General features: G+C 42.3%; 1 protein-coding gene across 1 annotated transcript in view; it reads right to left on the bottom strand.

The window, feature by feature from the left end:
- BRIP1 (BRCA1 interacting helicase 1) overlaps positions 1 to 17074 on the bottom strand; it is a 164754-nt gene that overhangs the window by 87544 nt on the left and 60136 nt on the right. The window contains exons 15-16 of the mRNA XM_063146787.1: positions 2726 to 2885; positions 953 to 1074 (exon numbers count right to left, since the gene is read on the bottom strand). Coding sequence (XP_063002857.1) covers positions 953 to 1074; positions 2726 to 2885 — 282 coding nt within the window. The remainder of the gene's footprint in view (positions 1 to 952; positions 1075 to 2725; positions 2886 to 17074) is intronic.

Raw genomic sequence — 17074 nt, forward strand, 5'->3', positions numbered from 1 at the left:
ATTCACATATACATCAGTAATAGCGAGGGGAGCAGAAAGTTTTAAAATAATCTTAACTAATGAGAACATCTGTGAAGCACTCAACTACTTACCTGAGATTCTGCACAGGTTTTTACAGGAGTATTGGTGGGATTTTAAAATAAGTGATCTCTTAGGAACTCTGGCTGGGTTCGAACAACACACTAACTAACCATGGGCTATCATGTTGTCTGAACACGGCATGTTCCCTGCAGGGTGGGTTAATGCATTGATTGAACACAATGGGTTTTCTGCTGGGTAGGTTATTGTGTTCTTTGAACACAAGGTGTTTTCCACAGGGTGGCTTGTTAACCATGAAGTGTAGTTTATTTTTTCTCAAACAAGCCACCTTGAGAACCCATGGCTTGTTGCTGGGTTGTTCAGGGTGGTTAACAAGCCACACTGCATGGTCAATGAGCAACCCTGGAGAACATGCGTTCAGGTAACACAATAACCCACCCTGCGGAAAAAGCACTGCATTGAGATATGATAACCCATGGTTCAGCAACAATCCATACTGGGTGGGTTACCGTGTTGTATGAACCCAGCCCGTCTCCTTTCTTACATGCCCTTATGGACCCAAAGAAAAACAGAGACTGAAACCTAGCCTGGTGAAAGCCTGTTCACCTTTCAACACAGAATGGAATGGGCATGTGCAGCATCAGCCTCTGCGAATGGCGGACAACCTGAAGCTTCCGGATTGGCCAGGCCTAGCATACCAGAAGCCTTGCTTTCTGCCCTTGCCTAATAAACAAGAGAAAAACCTCTCACTGACTATGACTACTAAGAAGATACCAGGTTGACCATGCAGTTATATATCTCAGGAAAAATAAATTACTGAAATGTGACATGTACTTATTGTATTTATTCAGTAATTTATTTCCTTCCCCTATAGTGCGGCACCAACTACAATTTAACAGTGCCAATATCTTACCTGGAGGTCCTTCACATTTGGAAATGGAATGCCTATAGTTATCACCACGCGGGCGTTGTCATCGGAGAAATCCAAGCCTTCGCTGACTTTGCCTCTGCAGACAGCGATAAGAAGCGCACCGTCTTAAACAAAAACAAGAATCAATTTAACGTTAAGGATGGAATGGTTTGTAATTTGACTAACGCACCCACCGCCTGGCATTTCCTAAAGCTTTCACTGTACACAGTACACAGGGCCGGCATGGTCGGGCGTTGGTTAAGGACCCACACCCCAGCAGGGGCCCATTGACAAAATTTCTCTGGACTTGCTCCTCTTCTTCGACATTGCAACCTCTTTATTCACCAGCCTCTCGTTCTGGTTCAGCAGATGCCATGGCCTATTTGCTCATTGGCTCTCTGCCTGTCAAACAAGTGGCATAAAAGATGAAAATGAAGTTAAGGAGCAATAGCAGCTGTTCGCAATGGTGGTAAGGAGGTAGATTCACTGAGGGAGGGGACCATTGAGCGGCTCTTGACCAAGGGCCCCCCAAAACCTTGAAAACCTTCACTCCTGATGAAGTTAGTTCTTGCAACAGGGGGACACTCTTTCTTCCCCCCCACTTGCTGGCTACTCCCACATAAGACATGAACAGTGTGTACGCTGGGGATGCTACTGAGGTGTGCGCCCACCCCATAGCTGGATGTTGAGAAAGCAAGGCCACAGGCTTTGATATACCTGCTTTGTATGTAGGCCTCTGTATGCAGTTTGGATTGGAAAGATGTATGTGCCTGAATGTACTGTAATGCTGAAACTGCTTAATTGGAAGGAAATACTTAATTGGAATTTCTAACTGTCAAGACCTTTTGATATAGAAGAAGATAAATAAGCTAGCATGATAAGGAGGACTGACCATCCAGGTCAATCTGACAATGCCAGAAGAGTTATGGGCCATCTGTTGATAAGGTAGAATGAAAAAGTTTTCTTTGATCTGTCTTTGTTTTGCTTTAGAATTTTGCCAACTGATAATTGGTTAAGATGCTACTGTGTATAAATAGACCTGCTTTTCACACTGCCAGGGGAGAAGTTTGTAGGACTCTCTCCGTACAGCTGTATTGCACTCAATAAAACAGAGTTGCCTTACAACGAAAGTGGATTTTTATCCTTGACAATGTGGACCACAAAAGGACCTCTTATTTTTGGAAATTGACTACTACAGCCATGATGCTGGGGTTGGGGCTGCATAGGCTTACATTTTTTATTTATTAAAGCATTTGTATCCTGCCCTATATCACTGGGATCTCAGGGCGGCATACATATAAAATCAGAACAATGTAAATATAAGTAACACAGCTAAAAAACATATTAAATCGTTAACAAATTAAAACGATATTTTTTAAAGCAATAAAAACAATTAAAATTATGTGTAACCATGGAGAATTTAGCCCTCAAAGGCTTTGATAAAGAGCCACATTTTAACTTGGGGCCAAAATGAAGCCAGTGTCGGCGCCAGTCAGGCCTCCAAGCGGAGAGTATTCCACAACCGCTTATGCACATGTGGCTGAACAAATTGCCCCAGGAGATCAACTATCTTTGTGTTTCCAAAATAAAAATGGAGAAGGGATGAAGAAATTCACACTATGCAGGCAAGTCATAGGGTAAGGTTTTACTAGATGCTTCTGAGGTGGTGGAACTCGACAAAGGCCTACCTGTGTTGGCAGCAACTGCCAATATATCCTAAAATATAGAAGCTACGTTTTCAACCTCCCACATTATTTTCTTACTTGGGCCACTTACCTTTTCCGTTTTTACATTTTATGGCATCATAGTAAATTTGCATCAGCTCATCGAAGTCAGCCTTGTTGCCTCCTTTGGGTTCCACAATGACAGATTTAATCAGCTCTAGCTTTTCCCATAAGCCAGTATGCAGCCAGCGATTTTTCAGTTTATCCAACATCTGAACAGATGAACCAAAAATAAGAACAGTAAATATTGATTCTCCCTTAAAAACAACAACAACGCAACGAATATATGTACATGCATATCATAAGATGTACCAACCACCCCTCTACAAATTCATTTCAGATCAGTCACATATGCAGTACATCTCTTTCTTTCTTTCCTTCCCTTTTTCATTCTAAACTCATCTAAGGCCGTAGCTAGACCTAAGGTTTATCCCTGGATCGTCCAGGGGTCAAACCTGTTCATCTAGGTGACACACAGGGGATCCAGTGCTCAAGCAGGGGCGAACCCTGGATGATCCCAGGATAAACCTTAGGTCTAGCTGTGGCCTAAGTGGCCCATTAGAAAAATGAAACTTCATGCTAGCAGAAATCGAAACCACAGAGTTTTCCAAATATAAAGAACACACACAGACTGTGCAATTATCACAGGGAATAAAGCAAACACATATTGACTGATTATATAGAAAAACCCACCTCTAAAACATTTTACACTTTAATTTCTTCTGTGACTTTACCAGCATGTACAGCAGGGATAGAGAACTATTTCTGTCCCAAGGGTACCATGTGACGCTGGCTTAGGGGGCTGCATATTTGTAGGCAAATGTGTGCACTACAGATACACATGCAAGCAGACATCCCAGCAATAAAATTAGTAAATGCAGAACTACAAGGCAAAAAAAAAAAAAGAAGACATCCATCAGCAAAGATAAGACAGACAGATGTCAACTTCTGTTCACTATTAAAAAGTAGATCTAAACAGAACGGTTTTTAATGAAGGCCTAAAGAGAAGGGGCCAGCTGGACCTCATGTGCCAAGATGTGCTCTAGCAGGAGAACTGACATCAATAAAGCCCACCAGATGCAGCTCAGACGGTGGGAGACATAGAGATTCTCTCCTCTAAAGACCAAGTGTGACCCTGAGCTCCTACTTAAGATACTAAAGGTGCGACCCTATGCATACATACCTATGAGGTATACATACTTCCCAGTGGGTGATTCAGTAAACCTGCATCAGATTGGGCTGTAAACTAGTTAAATCCATTACTTGAACTTATTTATTTACTTGTGACATTTGTATCCCACTGAATATAATAAAATCTCTCAGCGGTATAAATAAATACTTAACTAAGCAAGGAAGCAACGAGGGTTTGGGAACAGAGCTGGTTGAAGTGGGATTTTAGAAGGCTTCCGGAGAAACAATTTGACTGATACAAGAGCGTAGAGTGAGCAAAATAATTTTACCTAATTGCATACCCTCAGACATTAATCTATTCAGTTAATCAGCTTTTTGAATAAATCAACTAACAAACCACACAAGATTTCTGTTCGCTGGCAACAAAAACAGGACTAGATCAGTTGCACCCACCTTTCCAAAAAAATTGTGCTATGCTTTCCAAAAGCCAACATTATTTCCAGCTTCATGGGTGAGAGAAAAGCGACAAGCAAAGAGAAGCGAATAAAGGTATTATGGCACCATGGTTTCCATTTATTTCCATTGCTAAAGCTCTTCAAATTTTTTATCAAATTCCAACCAAGTTGCCTACATTTTTTCTGACTAATGCACACAAAATAACATGCACTCACACACACTCCTTTTATATGCTGTATACATTTCATTTTTACTCTTTCATTAGGTATTGAGCTCCTACTTATTTTTTTTAAAAAAAATATTATTACATTTATATTCTGCCTTTTTTTCTTCTTGCAAGGAACACAAGGCGGCTTACACAGTCTTCCTCCTCACTATTTTATCCTCATAACAAGCCTGTGAGGTAGGTTAGGCTGAGTCAGTGACTGGCCCAAAGTCACCCAGTGAGCTTAATGGCTGAGTGGGGATTACAACCCAGATTGATTGATTGATTAAATTTATATACCGCCCCATAGTTGATCTCCCAAGTCCCAGTCCAACACTCTAAGCACTACACCAGACTGGCTCTACTTTTTACTGTAGATGTGCCATAAGCATAGCTGTTATAGACTAAGAAGGATAATTAATTAATTCCTTTGTTTCTTTAGTGATCTTGATTTATTATTATGCATGGTGCAGTTCTTTTTTGCTGCCTTAATTTCGTTAACTGTATTTCAAAATATATTAATTCCATGGAAAGAAAAGAGAAATGCAATGGGCATCCTCCACTTTTTTGCTCTCTCAAGGCCGATGCTCAAAGCTACTTTGGGGTTTTCAGTAGTGCTGGGCTTCTAAGCAACTGTCACTTCTGTAACACAGAGCTTGTCCCTGCTGCACTAAATTACCAATGCAAACTTTCCATGCAACTTAAATATTCCCCAGCGAGGCTATGGACAAACAATTCACAAGTCAGGAGAAGAAGGCATAAAGGTGTCCTTTATGCTACCTATCAATCCTGGTCTAAAATGAGCTGTCCATGGTCCTGCTCCCATCTGGATTCCTGAGACTCACTGCTCCTCCCATGCGGACCTCAGCCTGGCACAGGACACCCCCGCACATTTTATGATTGCAACAATTCTCTTTGTTTACCTTTGCTCTCTATTTAATAACACAGGGGCTTAGAACCACAACCGCTGCATATTGCAGGCTGTTTAACTTAACAAAATATCTGGGCTTTTCCCCTCTATTTTAAGTCAACTCCAATAAGCCACCCTTCCCCAACCTTGTGCCCTCCAGATGTGTTGGGGAATGATGAAAGTTGTAGTATAGCACATCTGGAGGGCACCAGGTTGGGGAAGGCTGCAAACAGCAGAGTGCACTTTTGCCGTTACAGAGAAGACGAAGATCGAAATGAAAACAACCACTGCCCAGGCTTACACTCTTGTTGCTGCAGCAAATGCAATTGAAATGCCTCAAATAAATAAAACTAAATAAAATATATCACTGTCATGCCTCACAGGAACAGCTACCTCAAAGAGGAGGGTTATACAGGAGAGACAATAGCACTTTGGGATGAAAAAGCAGAAAGAGTCGGACTTAAGGTTAGAAGCCAGAGAAGAAGCCATTAACCATCAAGAGCAAGTCCCTTTTTCTACCCACGGGAATAATAGTTTTCGCAGTATGAAGCAGTCTATATATGTTTTATTAAACTCTTTGGAAATGGATTCTCCAGTGATTCCACAAAAGAGGCAAAGCCATCCCCAAAGAGCACCCGGGGGGAGGGAGGAAAACTCTTGTTTACCAACTTCCAAAAGAGGCCGATGAATTTTTGAGAGACACTTTTTTGTTAAAGTGAAGAAACCCGCAAATCCTGCTCCTTTTGGGACAGTTCCTGGGTAACATGTGTTCAGTTTCAGCACGTGTAGTTTGGCAACACACAAAAAATTGTGCTATGCTCACAAGCGATGGTGTGCATCTTCCCCCCTGGTGCCCCCCCCCAAATCAAGAGATAAACTCTGCAGGTTAGTGCAAAAGTAACAGCCCAGACTTCTTAACTATTATTAAAAGACTATGAGGAGAGACTGAAAGAACTGGGCATGTTTAGCCTGGAGAAGAGAAGATTGAGGGGAGACATGATCTCACTTTTCAAGTCCTTGAAAGGTTATCACACAGAGGAGGGCCAGGATCTCTTCTCGATCCTCCCAGAGTGCAGGACACAGAATAATGGGTTCAAGTTAAGGGAAGCCAGATTCCACCTGGACATCAGGAAAAACTTCCTGACTGTTAGAGCAGTACGACAATGAAACCAATGACCTAGGAAGGTTGTGGGCTCTCCCATGCTAGAGGCCTTCAAGATGCAGCTGGACAACCATCTGTCAGGGATGCTTTGAGGTAGATTCCTGCATTGAGCAGGAGGTTGGACTAGATGGCCTTAGAGACCCCTTCCAGCTCAACTATTCTATGATTCTATTACTAAGATCAAGCCACTCTGTTACACCCTGGACCACTTAGGACTCAACACAAAATTTAAGCCAGGCTCCCTGACATCATATGGCCCATGGAGGGGTGGGTGGGTGTGCCATCCCCCCCCACACACACACTAAACTGTGGCACAAGAACAATCCATCTCAAGTGCTCCCCCTCCCCTCATCCACACTCTCATCCTCAGGCACATGCCTGAAGAGGAGTTTGGAAGTATCTGTTTCCTTGTTTAAATTTACCGTGGTTTTTCAGAACATGCAAACAAGGAACTGCTGTTAGGTTAAAGTATGGGTTATTGAAAGCAGCAAAGTTTGTTCTTGGCTACTTTCAATAAGCCATAATTTGAAAAACCAGTTTTGCAATGACAACCCATGATTAGTGGATACTTCTAATCTCCTCTTCTGGGGCAGGCTGGAGGAGGACAGGAAAGGAGGAGTTAGTATTATGTTTGAACTGGATCTTGGCCAACCTATGGCTAATGCCAATCAAGCTTCCCTATTTATAAGGGTTTGCTAACTAATTGTAAGACAAATTTTCTTAGCATTAACTACCCCAACTTTCTGTAAGATGGGAAGAATCCAAGAGCCTTTTTTGGCTGAGGAGTGGGGTATAAATATGATAAATAAATAAGAAGGGGAGTGATCACGCATTCCACAGCTGGCTCCTGACCTCATAGCCACTGCTAAAAGATACACGTACCAGCCCAGAGGAGCAATAATATCACGTATGAAACGACCCTTAGAAATGGGCCTTGACATGTTGGTTTCTTTTCTGAGTCCCTTGCATATTTAGTCTTTGTACGAAGAAGAATCCTTCGGCATCTTCTATCATTTTGCCTGCCCATCTCTTCCCTCAAGGGCTGCTACCTCATATTCTGCATCAACATCTTGTTTTTTTCACATGGCACTTCTCCCCCCACCAAACCTCAAGCACTAGACCAGGCTGTCGTTTAATATATGTTTTGCCCTGGGGCCTGTTTAGCATAATTTCCAGCTTCTTAAAAGGAAGTAGGGTGAAAAAGTAAGAAATTTCAGCTGCTGCTCTTGTTTCCTCCGGGCGGCATCTACTTCTACACCTTTTGGGCATTCAGAACAGAAGTGGAACAACCCAGATAATAGTACTATTTACTTTTAACTTCTTGCAAACATGACACACTGGTACTCAAGTGTCTTCTAACTGATTTCATTTAATTTATTTGCACTTGTAAGTTGCCTTAACCTTTTTTTGTGAAAAGCTGACTGCTAACTTCTAAAAAGGCTAATAAATACATTATTACTGGGCACATTCTGGCAAAAATGCACTTTTAAATCCCATTGTTGTCAATGAAAAAAATTAAGCATGTGTTTAATTCTGTTGCGGTGAAATCAGTGGAGCTCAGAAGCATTTAAAGGTTGTGTTTGTACAGGGTTCTATCTTTATAGAACCCTAATCATCATTATAAATAAATAAATAAAACAATATATCAGGATTTCTGGCTTATCCTAGTTTACTGTGAACAAGCAGCAATCTGGACCATACAGCTTGTTGGCTGAAGTTTTGCTCCTCCCTTCACATGAGCAGGTAAAACTAACCAGAAATTGAATGCTTATCATGATGTCTGAACCTGGGATCCAGGTTTGTTGCTCTCAAACAAGCCGGGTTTTGTGACCCAACAAACAATCCTAGATTGTTGCTATCTTAGGATAATGGACTGTTCGGGAACAACAAAACAGGATCGTGGGTTGGGACATCACAATACACTATCCATTTCTGGTTAGCTTTACCCACTCACAGGCTGTATCAGCACACTAGCCGTTCACACCAAACCAGGATAAACATTATGTGTGTATGTGGCCTTAGGCCTTACTGTTGATATGGCTCCATCAATGTACATGGTACTTTACAGAATGGTATAAACAAAGGAACAGGCCTGTTCCAATTTGCCGGAGATCAATTAAATTTTTGCTCCCTTTTTGCCTTCTCATATATTGAGCAACACAAGGTAAAACAGCATATTAAACAACCAAGACTTAACTATTATCTCATATTCACGTTTTATTTCTGTTGCTTCTGAGATCAGACAGCTTTCTATCATGCCCCCTTGGACATGACCCAGCCAATGAACTGATACCTTGCCTCTGCACCTGATCCAACACTGAAATTCTGAAACATGCACATAGCAGGGGCAGGCCTGCTTCCAACATAGGTACTCCAAGGGGTTGCTTAGTTTGCCTCCATGGTTGGGCTGACTTTATAAGGAACCCAGCGGGATATAGCGGAAATTAATAGAACATATCTCCTGCTCAAGGCAATTTACAAACTAAATTAATGTGTATCCCATCAAAGTCTGTTGGTCCCTATTGTTAAAGGACCTTTCTATAAAATGAAGCTGAAAAACTGTTCACCAGGTCAAGTTCACAGGGAGCATCAGTTTAACTGTTTCCAGTCATCACAAGCATCATTGCTGTGATGATGATGGCAAAGAAGCAGTTTCAGTATTCCATGGAAAAAGAGGAGGCGGGGAAGCAGCCATCAGGCTTCTCCTTAATAAAAATAAAGAAATGACAGTATTGGCACCATCCTTAGTGCAAAAAGTCAGAGGCACTCAAGGGACTAACATTGATCTAAAAGCCCCCCCCCCCTGCGCGCGAGTGCACACACACACACACACACGCACACACACACAGAGCCCCTGCCGTCCAGAGCTTTTCATGTGTTTGCTACCAGATTTTTCTTTTTGAATAAGCACTTGCTTCAAAAATCAAAGTGTGTCTCCAGTGGGCTGGAAATGTGTTTGAAGGGTCAAACAGAAGTTCTACACACAGTCAGCATAAAACTTCAGAAACGGAAAAAGGGAAATGGCAACTCAGTGACCTGACAAGAGAGCTTAGGAAGAACTGGATGGGAGCAGGTTGGGGGGCACAGGTCAGGGGATGGGGGTCATAAGACAATGGAGTGGGAGGCAGCCACTGTCATGAAAAGCTTGAGGCTGGAAGCCCCCTCACTTCCAACTCCCAGGCCATACAAAGCAACACTGTCTTACTAAGAAATTACAAATACCGGAGAAACTTTTTTTAAAAAAATGTCATCACCAAAAACATTTATGCAGGTCAGCAATGCCACCCTTAACAAATCCAGAGTGGTTCCTTCGCTCTGTAACTGGCTCAGTTCAGAAAACACGTTTCTCAATGGCGGTTTTAGAACTCCACGGTGGAGTTTTTACACCACTGTTGAGAGGGAAAACTCCACCCCACGGTGGAATTTTTTTGGGAAAACACTCCACGCACAATATCTTCAGAGGAGAGTTCCTGCACAACCATTGTATTGCGTGTATTGCGTGCCGAGCAAGGGAAGATTTAAATAACATTAAATAAATTAGATTTAAATAACACCATCCATTAAAATTAGTACAGTGGTTTTCAAACCACCTCCCCTTACAAAACGCGACACGCTAAGCCATGGTGGTTAAGCATTTTGAGCTATGGCTTAGCGTGTCGTTTGAACACACTCACTAACCATTTGCTGCAAAAGCGTTAGCAGCCTAACCATGGCTTACTGTGTTGTCTGAACAGGCCCATTTTCCACATCAATGTGTATAACAGGAAACATCCTGCTTCATTTCCAGAAGATTCTGGTGTATGTTCAAAGTTCCTGCTGTATGCTACCTTGCTTGTTAAGTTTAAAAATTGTCTTATGCCAAGGGTGGGCAAGTTGTGGTTCTCACAAGAACATTCTATGGACAAGCATCTGTCAGGGATGCTTTAGGGTGGATTCCTGCATTGAGCAGGGGATTGGACTCGATGGCCTTGTAGGCCCCTTCCAACTCTACTATTCCATGATTCTATGATAAGAAGAGCCATACTGGATCAGGCAAAGGGACCATCTAGTGCAATATTCTGTTCACACAGTGGTTACCCAGATTTATTTTATTTATTTATTTATTGCACTTAGATACCGCTCCCATAGCCAGGGCTCTCTGGGCGGTTTACAGAAATTCTAAAATTTAGATAAAAACAAGTATACAAAATTTAAAATTCTAAAACACAGAACATGCACACATAAAGCATTAAAAACCGTTAAAAAAAACACTAAACATGTGGGTGATTAAGATGTGCCGCCATATGCCTGGGCAAAGAGGAAAGTCTTAACCTGGCGCCGGAAAGATAGCAGCGTTGGTGCCAGGCGAGCCTCGTCAAGGAGATCATTCCACAGTCTGGGGGCCACCACCGAAAAGGCCCTGTCCCTCGTTGCCACACTCCGAGCCTCTCTCGGAGTAGGCACCCGGAGGAGGACCTTAGATGTTGAACGTAGTGACCGGGTATATTCACGTCAGGAGAGGCGTTCTGTCAGGTATTGTGGTCCCAAGCCACGTAAGGCTTTATAGGTCAAAACCAGCACCTTGAATTGGACTCGGAAACATACAGGCAGCCAGTGCAAGCGGACCAGGTGTTGACCAGGAACCCACAAGTAGGACATGAGGACAACACCCTCTCTCCAGATGTGTTGGCCTACAACTCCCATCAGCCCTACCCAGCTTAGCCAATGGTGAGGGATCATGGGAGTTGTAGGCCAAAACATCTGGAAGGACATGATTAATGCTCCCATGCGGCTGGAGATTGCAGTGAGGGTGGCCTTGATTTGGCTCCAAAAGTAAGCTGGTGCACAAAGCATCACCAGATGTCCATCGTGATCAAAACCTTCACAAAACATGTTCTTCACATATAAGAAAACAGGGAGGTAAAATCTGGAGTAGCTCTCACAGGCGCGACATAAATAGAACTGTTGTTTTTTAAAAAAATAAATTTAAAAAATGCCACACACCACAACTACATAATTAAATCAGGCCCGAGACATGGTGATAAACTCTGTATTATGAACAAGATGATGATCACTATGCACACGCACACCAGCACAATAAACAGTGAATAATTCATAGTCAATTCTGAAGATAGAGTATGCATCACTCAACTTGGGGGGAGCACAAGGGATTTCACTGGTATGATTTTCCTTTAGGGACGATGACAAAGTGCCACTCGCCAGCAGGAAACCGAAGCACTGAACTATGTTCCATGTGCCATAAATCAACACTACAGCCTACACAGTGTCTCTCTGGTACCAACATACCATCAATTTTTCAATAACCCCCTTAAATAATGGAAAATGTGAACAGCGACAACAGTAATGAAAAATGAAATGTTTTGCACGCCAAAGACTCCAGAATAACAGCTAATATGTTGCCCCTGCAAAATGTCGGGTATTCCTGAAGAAATTATACCTACCTATTTGGTTCACAATCGTCTTAGGCTACACGATTCCTTTCAGAATCATCATGTGAGTATTTCAATTAAATGCTTTCCGGATTTCAAATGCATCAAGTTCTGTTCCTTGAACCAATATTTGTTTATTTGGAAGTCAGACAAATTGGTTCCCAGAACTTACTTCCACGTAAAGGTATTTAGGTCCATAGTCCTAATAGCAAAATGTATAGACAGGTGCGGAACCCTCTGCTAAGAAATCTCACTAGTTGGAATGAAATCCTTTCACAGCTTTCTTTGTAATTGTCCAGATGCTTTGCATAAGCAGGACTTTCAGATTCAATTTGAAATTTCGCAAACTTTGAGGGCAACAGGGATGCGTGAAAACCGTTGCGAGATTTCCCTCGTCTTCCTGAAACTTTTTTTCACTTGCCACATAACTCCTCACCAAACTCCTTGGGTGTCCCTTTCGAGCACAATCCTCAATCTCCATCTCAAAGTCTTGTTTTAGATAAAATCTAGTGGCAACTATATAAATCATCCTTAGAATAGGACTGGGCAGACTTCGGGTGTGCGGAATCATCATTGTTTTTCACTAGAATCTTGAGGTCCACCAACTGGAGCTCGGTGCAGAAGACGTACACTAAGAATTAAAGAATTCTGAGCCTAAGAATGTATTCTGAACCAAACAGAGGTTATAGTCCTTGTAAACAAGAAATCACTCCTGGTTATCCCTCCCTCCCAAGTCTTCTTCATTTCAGCAGTTTAATTTGGGGGGGGGGGAGAATCATTTTGCTGCTGCAGTCAGAAATCTTTGCTGATCTACTCCAAATCACCCAGACACCTACTAGTAGTTTCCATTCTATCCTTCTGTCCATCCCTGCCTTAGAACAGCCATATAATATTAATTTCTAATGAAAGCACAAGTTTTCCATTCAATATGGCAGAGTAGCAAACACTCAGCATCAACTGATGCTTAACAGGGAAAGATACATTCAGAAATGCGGGCATCAGCCCAAGTTCATTAAGTTTCTCTAGAGATTGGGGGGGGGGGGAAACCTGTACAATCTTTTGACTTTCTTTCCTGCAAGAGACAAAGGGGGGAGGGGGCAAGATGGGTACATCGTGGAGGAAATGCAGCCAAAAGTGATCCGAAGTAGGGCTGTAGTCCTAGGCTCTGGTCTGGCAGTACCTGAGAATATATGCAGGTCACTCCGCAGAGGAAAGAGGCAGTTAAGACATGAGCACAAGGCATTGATTCCAAAAATGGCAGACCCAAATGGTGAGTGGGTGCTATTTTATCTTTGGAAGCAGGAAAGAACATGCAAGGCCTCTTCACAAAGGCCCACCAATAGGAACAAAAAAACCTGCCTTATACTGAGTCAGACCATTGGTCCATCTAGCCCAGTATTGTCGACACTGGCTGGCAGCAGCACTCCAGGGTTTCAGTCAGTTTTTTCACACCTCTGGAGATTAAACCTGGGACTTTCTGCGTGCAAAGCAGGTCTTCTACCACAGGTCCTTCCAACAACAGAGGAGGGGGAGCTCCTGTTGTGGGGGGCATTTGCCCCCCATCCTGCCATCCCTACCCCAGTCCTGCCTGAAACGTCAGAGTCTCATTCCACACCAGGAAAAATATCGATCCTGATGTTTTCTAACAGCATGTTATTTGCAGCCAACAATGCAGCACAGCATCACCATTCTAACACACACCTCTACACTTAGTACACACACGCAGAAACACACACACACACAGAATCAGATCTGGTACGCATATGTTTGAATCCATTTGTGGAAAACTACCAATTCTGCAACATAATGTTTCGGGTTGCAAATCTTAGCTGCTTTGGTTGACACCTAAACTTTGTGTATTGATGCATTAATGATAAACCTCAAAGTCATTTCTTCGGACGTAAACATCATAAGATTGTGATCAGCCGACTGGGGCATTGGATTCTTTTACATCTCAGTCACATCAAGCAGTGAACCTTTAAGAAATGCCAAAGGGAGTGGGAACTGTAGGCTACAACAGTACAGAACAATGGTTAGGTCAAACCAGCCAAGGCAAGCCACATAAAAAGCCACACGATTGCATGCAGAAACATTTCTAGCAATGGAACATTACTTTTCCTGCTTTATTTTCATTTTGTAATCACTACAAAGCGCTCAGCAAGTAATCATACACCCTTGCCGCCAAAAGTGTAGCAATTCTCTCTCCAGTGCAATAACTACTTAATTTGCGTGTGCAGGACGGGGCTGGAATCTATAAGAAAAACGCGCTAATCGAAGTGGAAATTAGACCATGTGTTAAAACAGCCTACTTCGATCCTCTTTACCATAGTGCAATGACAGAAAGGAAACGGAACAAATTGTGAGTTCTTCGTTTATTTCCCTGCTGCTACGCGTATGAGATATTTAAACTAACAGCGTGATTAAATATTAAAGGATGCTGCTATCCAGGGTGTGAAATTCAGTGGGAAAAAGTTCCATCTGGCAGCATGGCATGTAATTTTTTTAGACGTGAGGTCCAATAATCTGCCACCGACTGTCGCTACGGATTCTGCTTTATGCGATGTGAAGCTGTTGTTGGAAAATATCCTCCCCCCAAGTAAAAAGCAAGTGCCAGAGGGCACTTCAGGAACTGAAAGCTCCTACAGGTCCCAGTTGTAATAACCCACCAATTTATCCCCACCTTTGGTTAGGGGATGGGAAGACTACCGGCACCATGTTAGCAATGTTCAATTGAAACCGTCTCTCTGTCCCCAAGAATCGTAGAACCTGGTCCATGTTTAAAGTGCCTGGTGTCTCAGTAGAGATTAGATCAGGCTAACCATCAGCTATCTCCACCACTCATAACCCTGCTCTCATTTTTAGGCCCCTGCGAAAGCTGCCTTTTATAATTTTCTATTTGGAAGCTGTACTTAAAAACAAAAACAAAAAAAAACCCACCAGCATTAAAAACAGCAAGTTGGAAAATATTGTTGGAAACAACGTTTTATTTTTAGTTCTGAAGACTCATAATTTGGGTCCCCCCATATGGCATTCTTACTGTGAATTTCTGTCTCCATGGCATGCAAATTATTCTATCCTTAGGAAACAGCCCTCTATCTTCAGTCAGGAGTCAGAGTCAGAGGGAGAGGCGGGTAACAAATTATTATTATTATCATCATCATCATCATCATCATCATCATCATCATCATCATCATCTTGCCGGTCTCCTCCAGAAAGGGGCAGGTATCCCAGATCTCCATGCTAAAAAAGCAGAGAACCCCCAAACTTCTCTCAAAGAAAAAAAACAATAACTATAACACTTAATCTGACTGTAAGCTACTGGGGGGGGGGGGGGGGACAGTAAGCATACGGGCTGGAACAATAGAAATAACAGTGGAATAAAGGGAATTCAACTCCAGGAACCCATGACTGCCACCCCACATGTATAATGGGGGCAGAAACCGTAGTACCTCCATACAATCACCAATATACTGGACTGCAGAGGTGGGTGCATGCCCTCCAGGAGTCCTGGAAACAGAAATTCACAAAAGGAATTTCCTTTTTTCTCCAGCACTCCTGGAGGGTATGTAAGGGATATACTGTATAACAGCAGTGCCATTCCCAGGTGAACCATACCTCAGAACAGCAGCACCCTCCTAACCAAAGGCTATATCAGCAGGAGAGTACTTATGGATGAAATATTGGTCCCTGTGACAATAGATCCTCCTGTTTCAATAGTCTCCAGAACTCCTCTGACATGTTGATGAGGTTTGGAGATCCGGGATACCCCCATCACTGGGTGAGACTGGCAACACATTGGCCCTGCCTACTGACTGAAGGAGGTAACCTATCTCCTAAGGATTTGCATGCCCTCCGGGAGTCCTGAGAAACTCCTCTGTACTTCAAGACCTCTGCCATCCTCAAATATTTATATATTTATTTGAAAGACCTCTGTGCGTCAGTGCCAGGAGCATCATGAGCAAGCTTGGAGTGTTTTAGCCGCAGCTAAAATCTTTGTTTAATTCTCATACCATGACTCAAACCCTCCTGACTGAATGATTTTCAAAGATTTGGATTTAAGCCTTAACGGGCAAATTGTCTGAATATGTCCATTTGTATGTCAATAAACAGCCATGTGCTACATTTGAAAAGACTTCGCCGCTGTTTATTGCCTATGTGAGTTATAAACAAGACTCGGATAATAATTCTTACTAGACCTTCTCGGTGCTTTCATTAAAATTATACCGGGTCTACATTTTTCTCTTAATAATTATTCTTCCCAAAGCTGTATATAGCTGTTTGTTATAAAATATAACTAAGGCTGCAGTTCTATACATACTTTCCTGGGAATCCCATAGAAATTAATGAGATTTCTGAGTAGACAAATACAAGATTCCTCTTCTAAGATGGTGCTTGCTATCTACAGCTATAAGAACTTGTATCAATAATTACTTATAGATAGACCTGCTGCCTGATTAAAAGTTTTAATTGACTAATCTAACTGATTAATTGATTAACAGTGCAATCCTACATGTCTGCTCAGTTGGAGGGAGGGATAAATCCGTTTGTTGCATTCCCCCCCCCCCACATTTGGAATTTTAAAACCTCATGTCCTTTCCATCCCACTTATGAAGAAATCGGCAAATTTGGTAAACTCTTATCAAAAATGAATTGAAACAAAGTGTTCACCCATCTGCACCAGCCAAATTCAATAGCTACATTTATTGCCATCATGGAGAAGGCCACTTTGTATTTGCCTGTTGGGGAGAAAAAGAGATGGCAACCTCAATTCAGCACCACAAATTTGGCAGAATTTCCACTGACATTTTTATCAGATGGAGCAGGGTGTGTGTGGGTGTGTTTAATACCACTAGAAAAGAAGAACTTTCTCCATTGAAGGCAGTGATGCATTTACTATATTAAACAAGGGATTTTGCATTTAAAATGATTTACAGGAACTGAGGGGAAAAGAAGCCCAACTTATCATGAGCTTTGATAGATATGTGGCAGATGGAGTATAGTTCTCGACTGATAAGCTCTGTGTGTGTGTGTAATTATATAGAGCATTCAAGCCCTGCTCTCTAACCCCTAGAGATCTTATTCACCAACTTCTCCAGCTTCTGAGATTT

This window comes from Elgaria multicarinata, chromosome 22 (genome assembly GCF_023053635.1).
Source record: "Elgaria multicarinata webbii isolate HBS135686 ecotype San Diego chromosome 22, rElgMul1.1.pri, whole genome shotgun sequence".
Taxonomy (NCBI): Eukaryota; Metazoa; Chordata; class Lepidosauria; order Squamata; family Anguidae; genus Elgaria; species Elgaria multicarinata.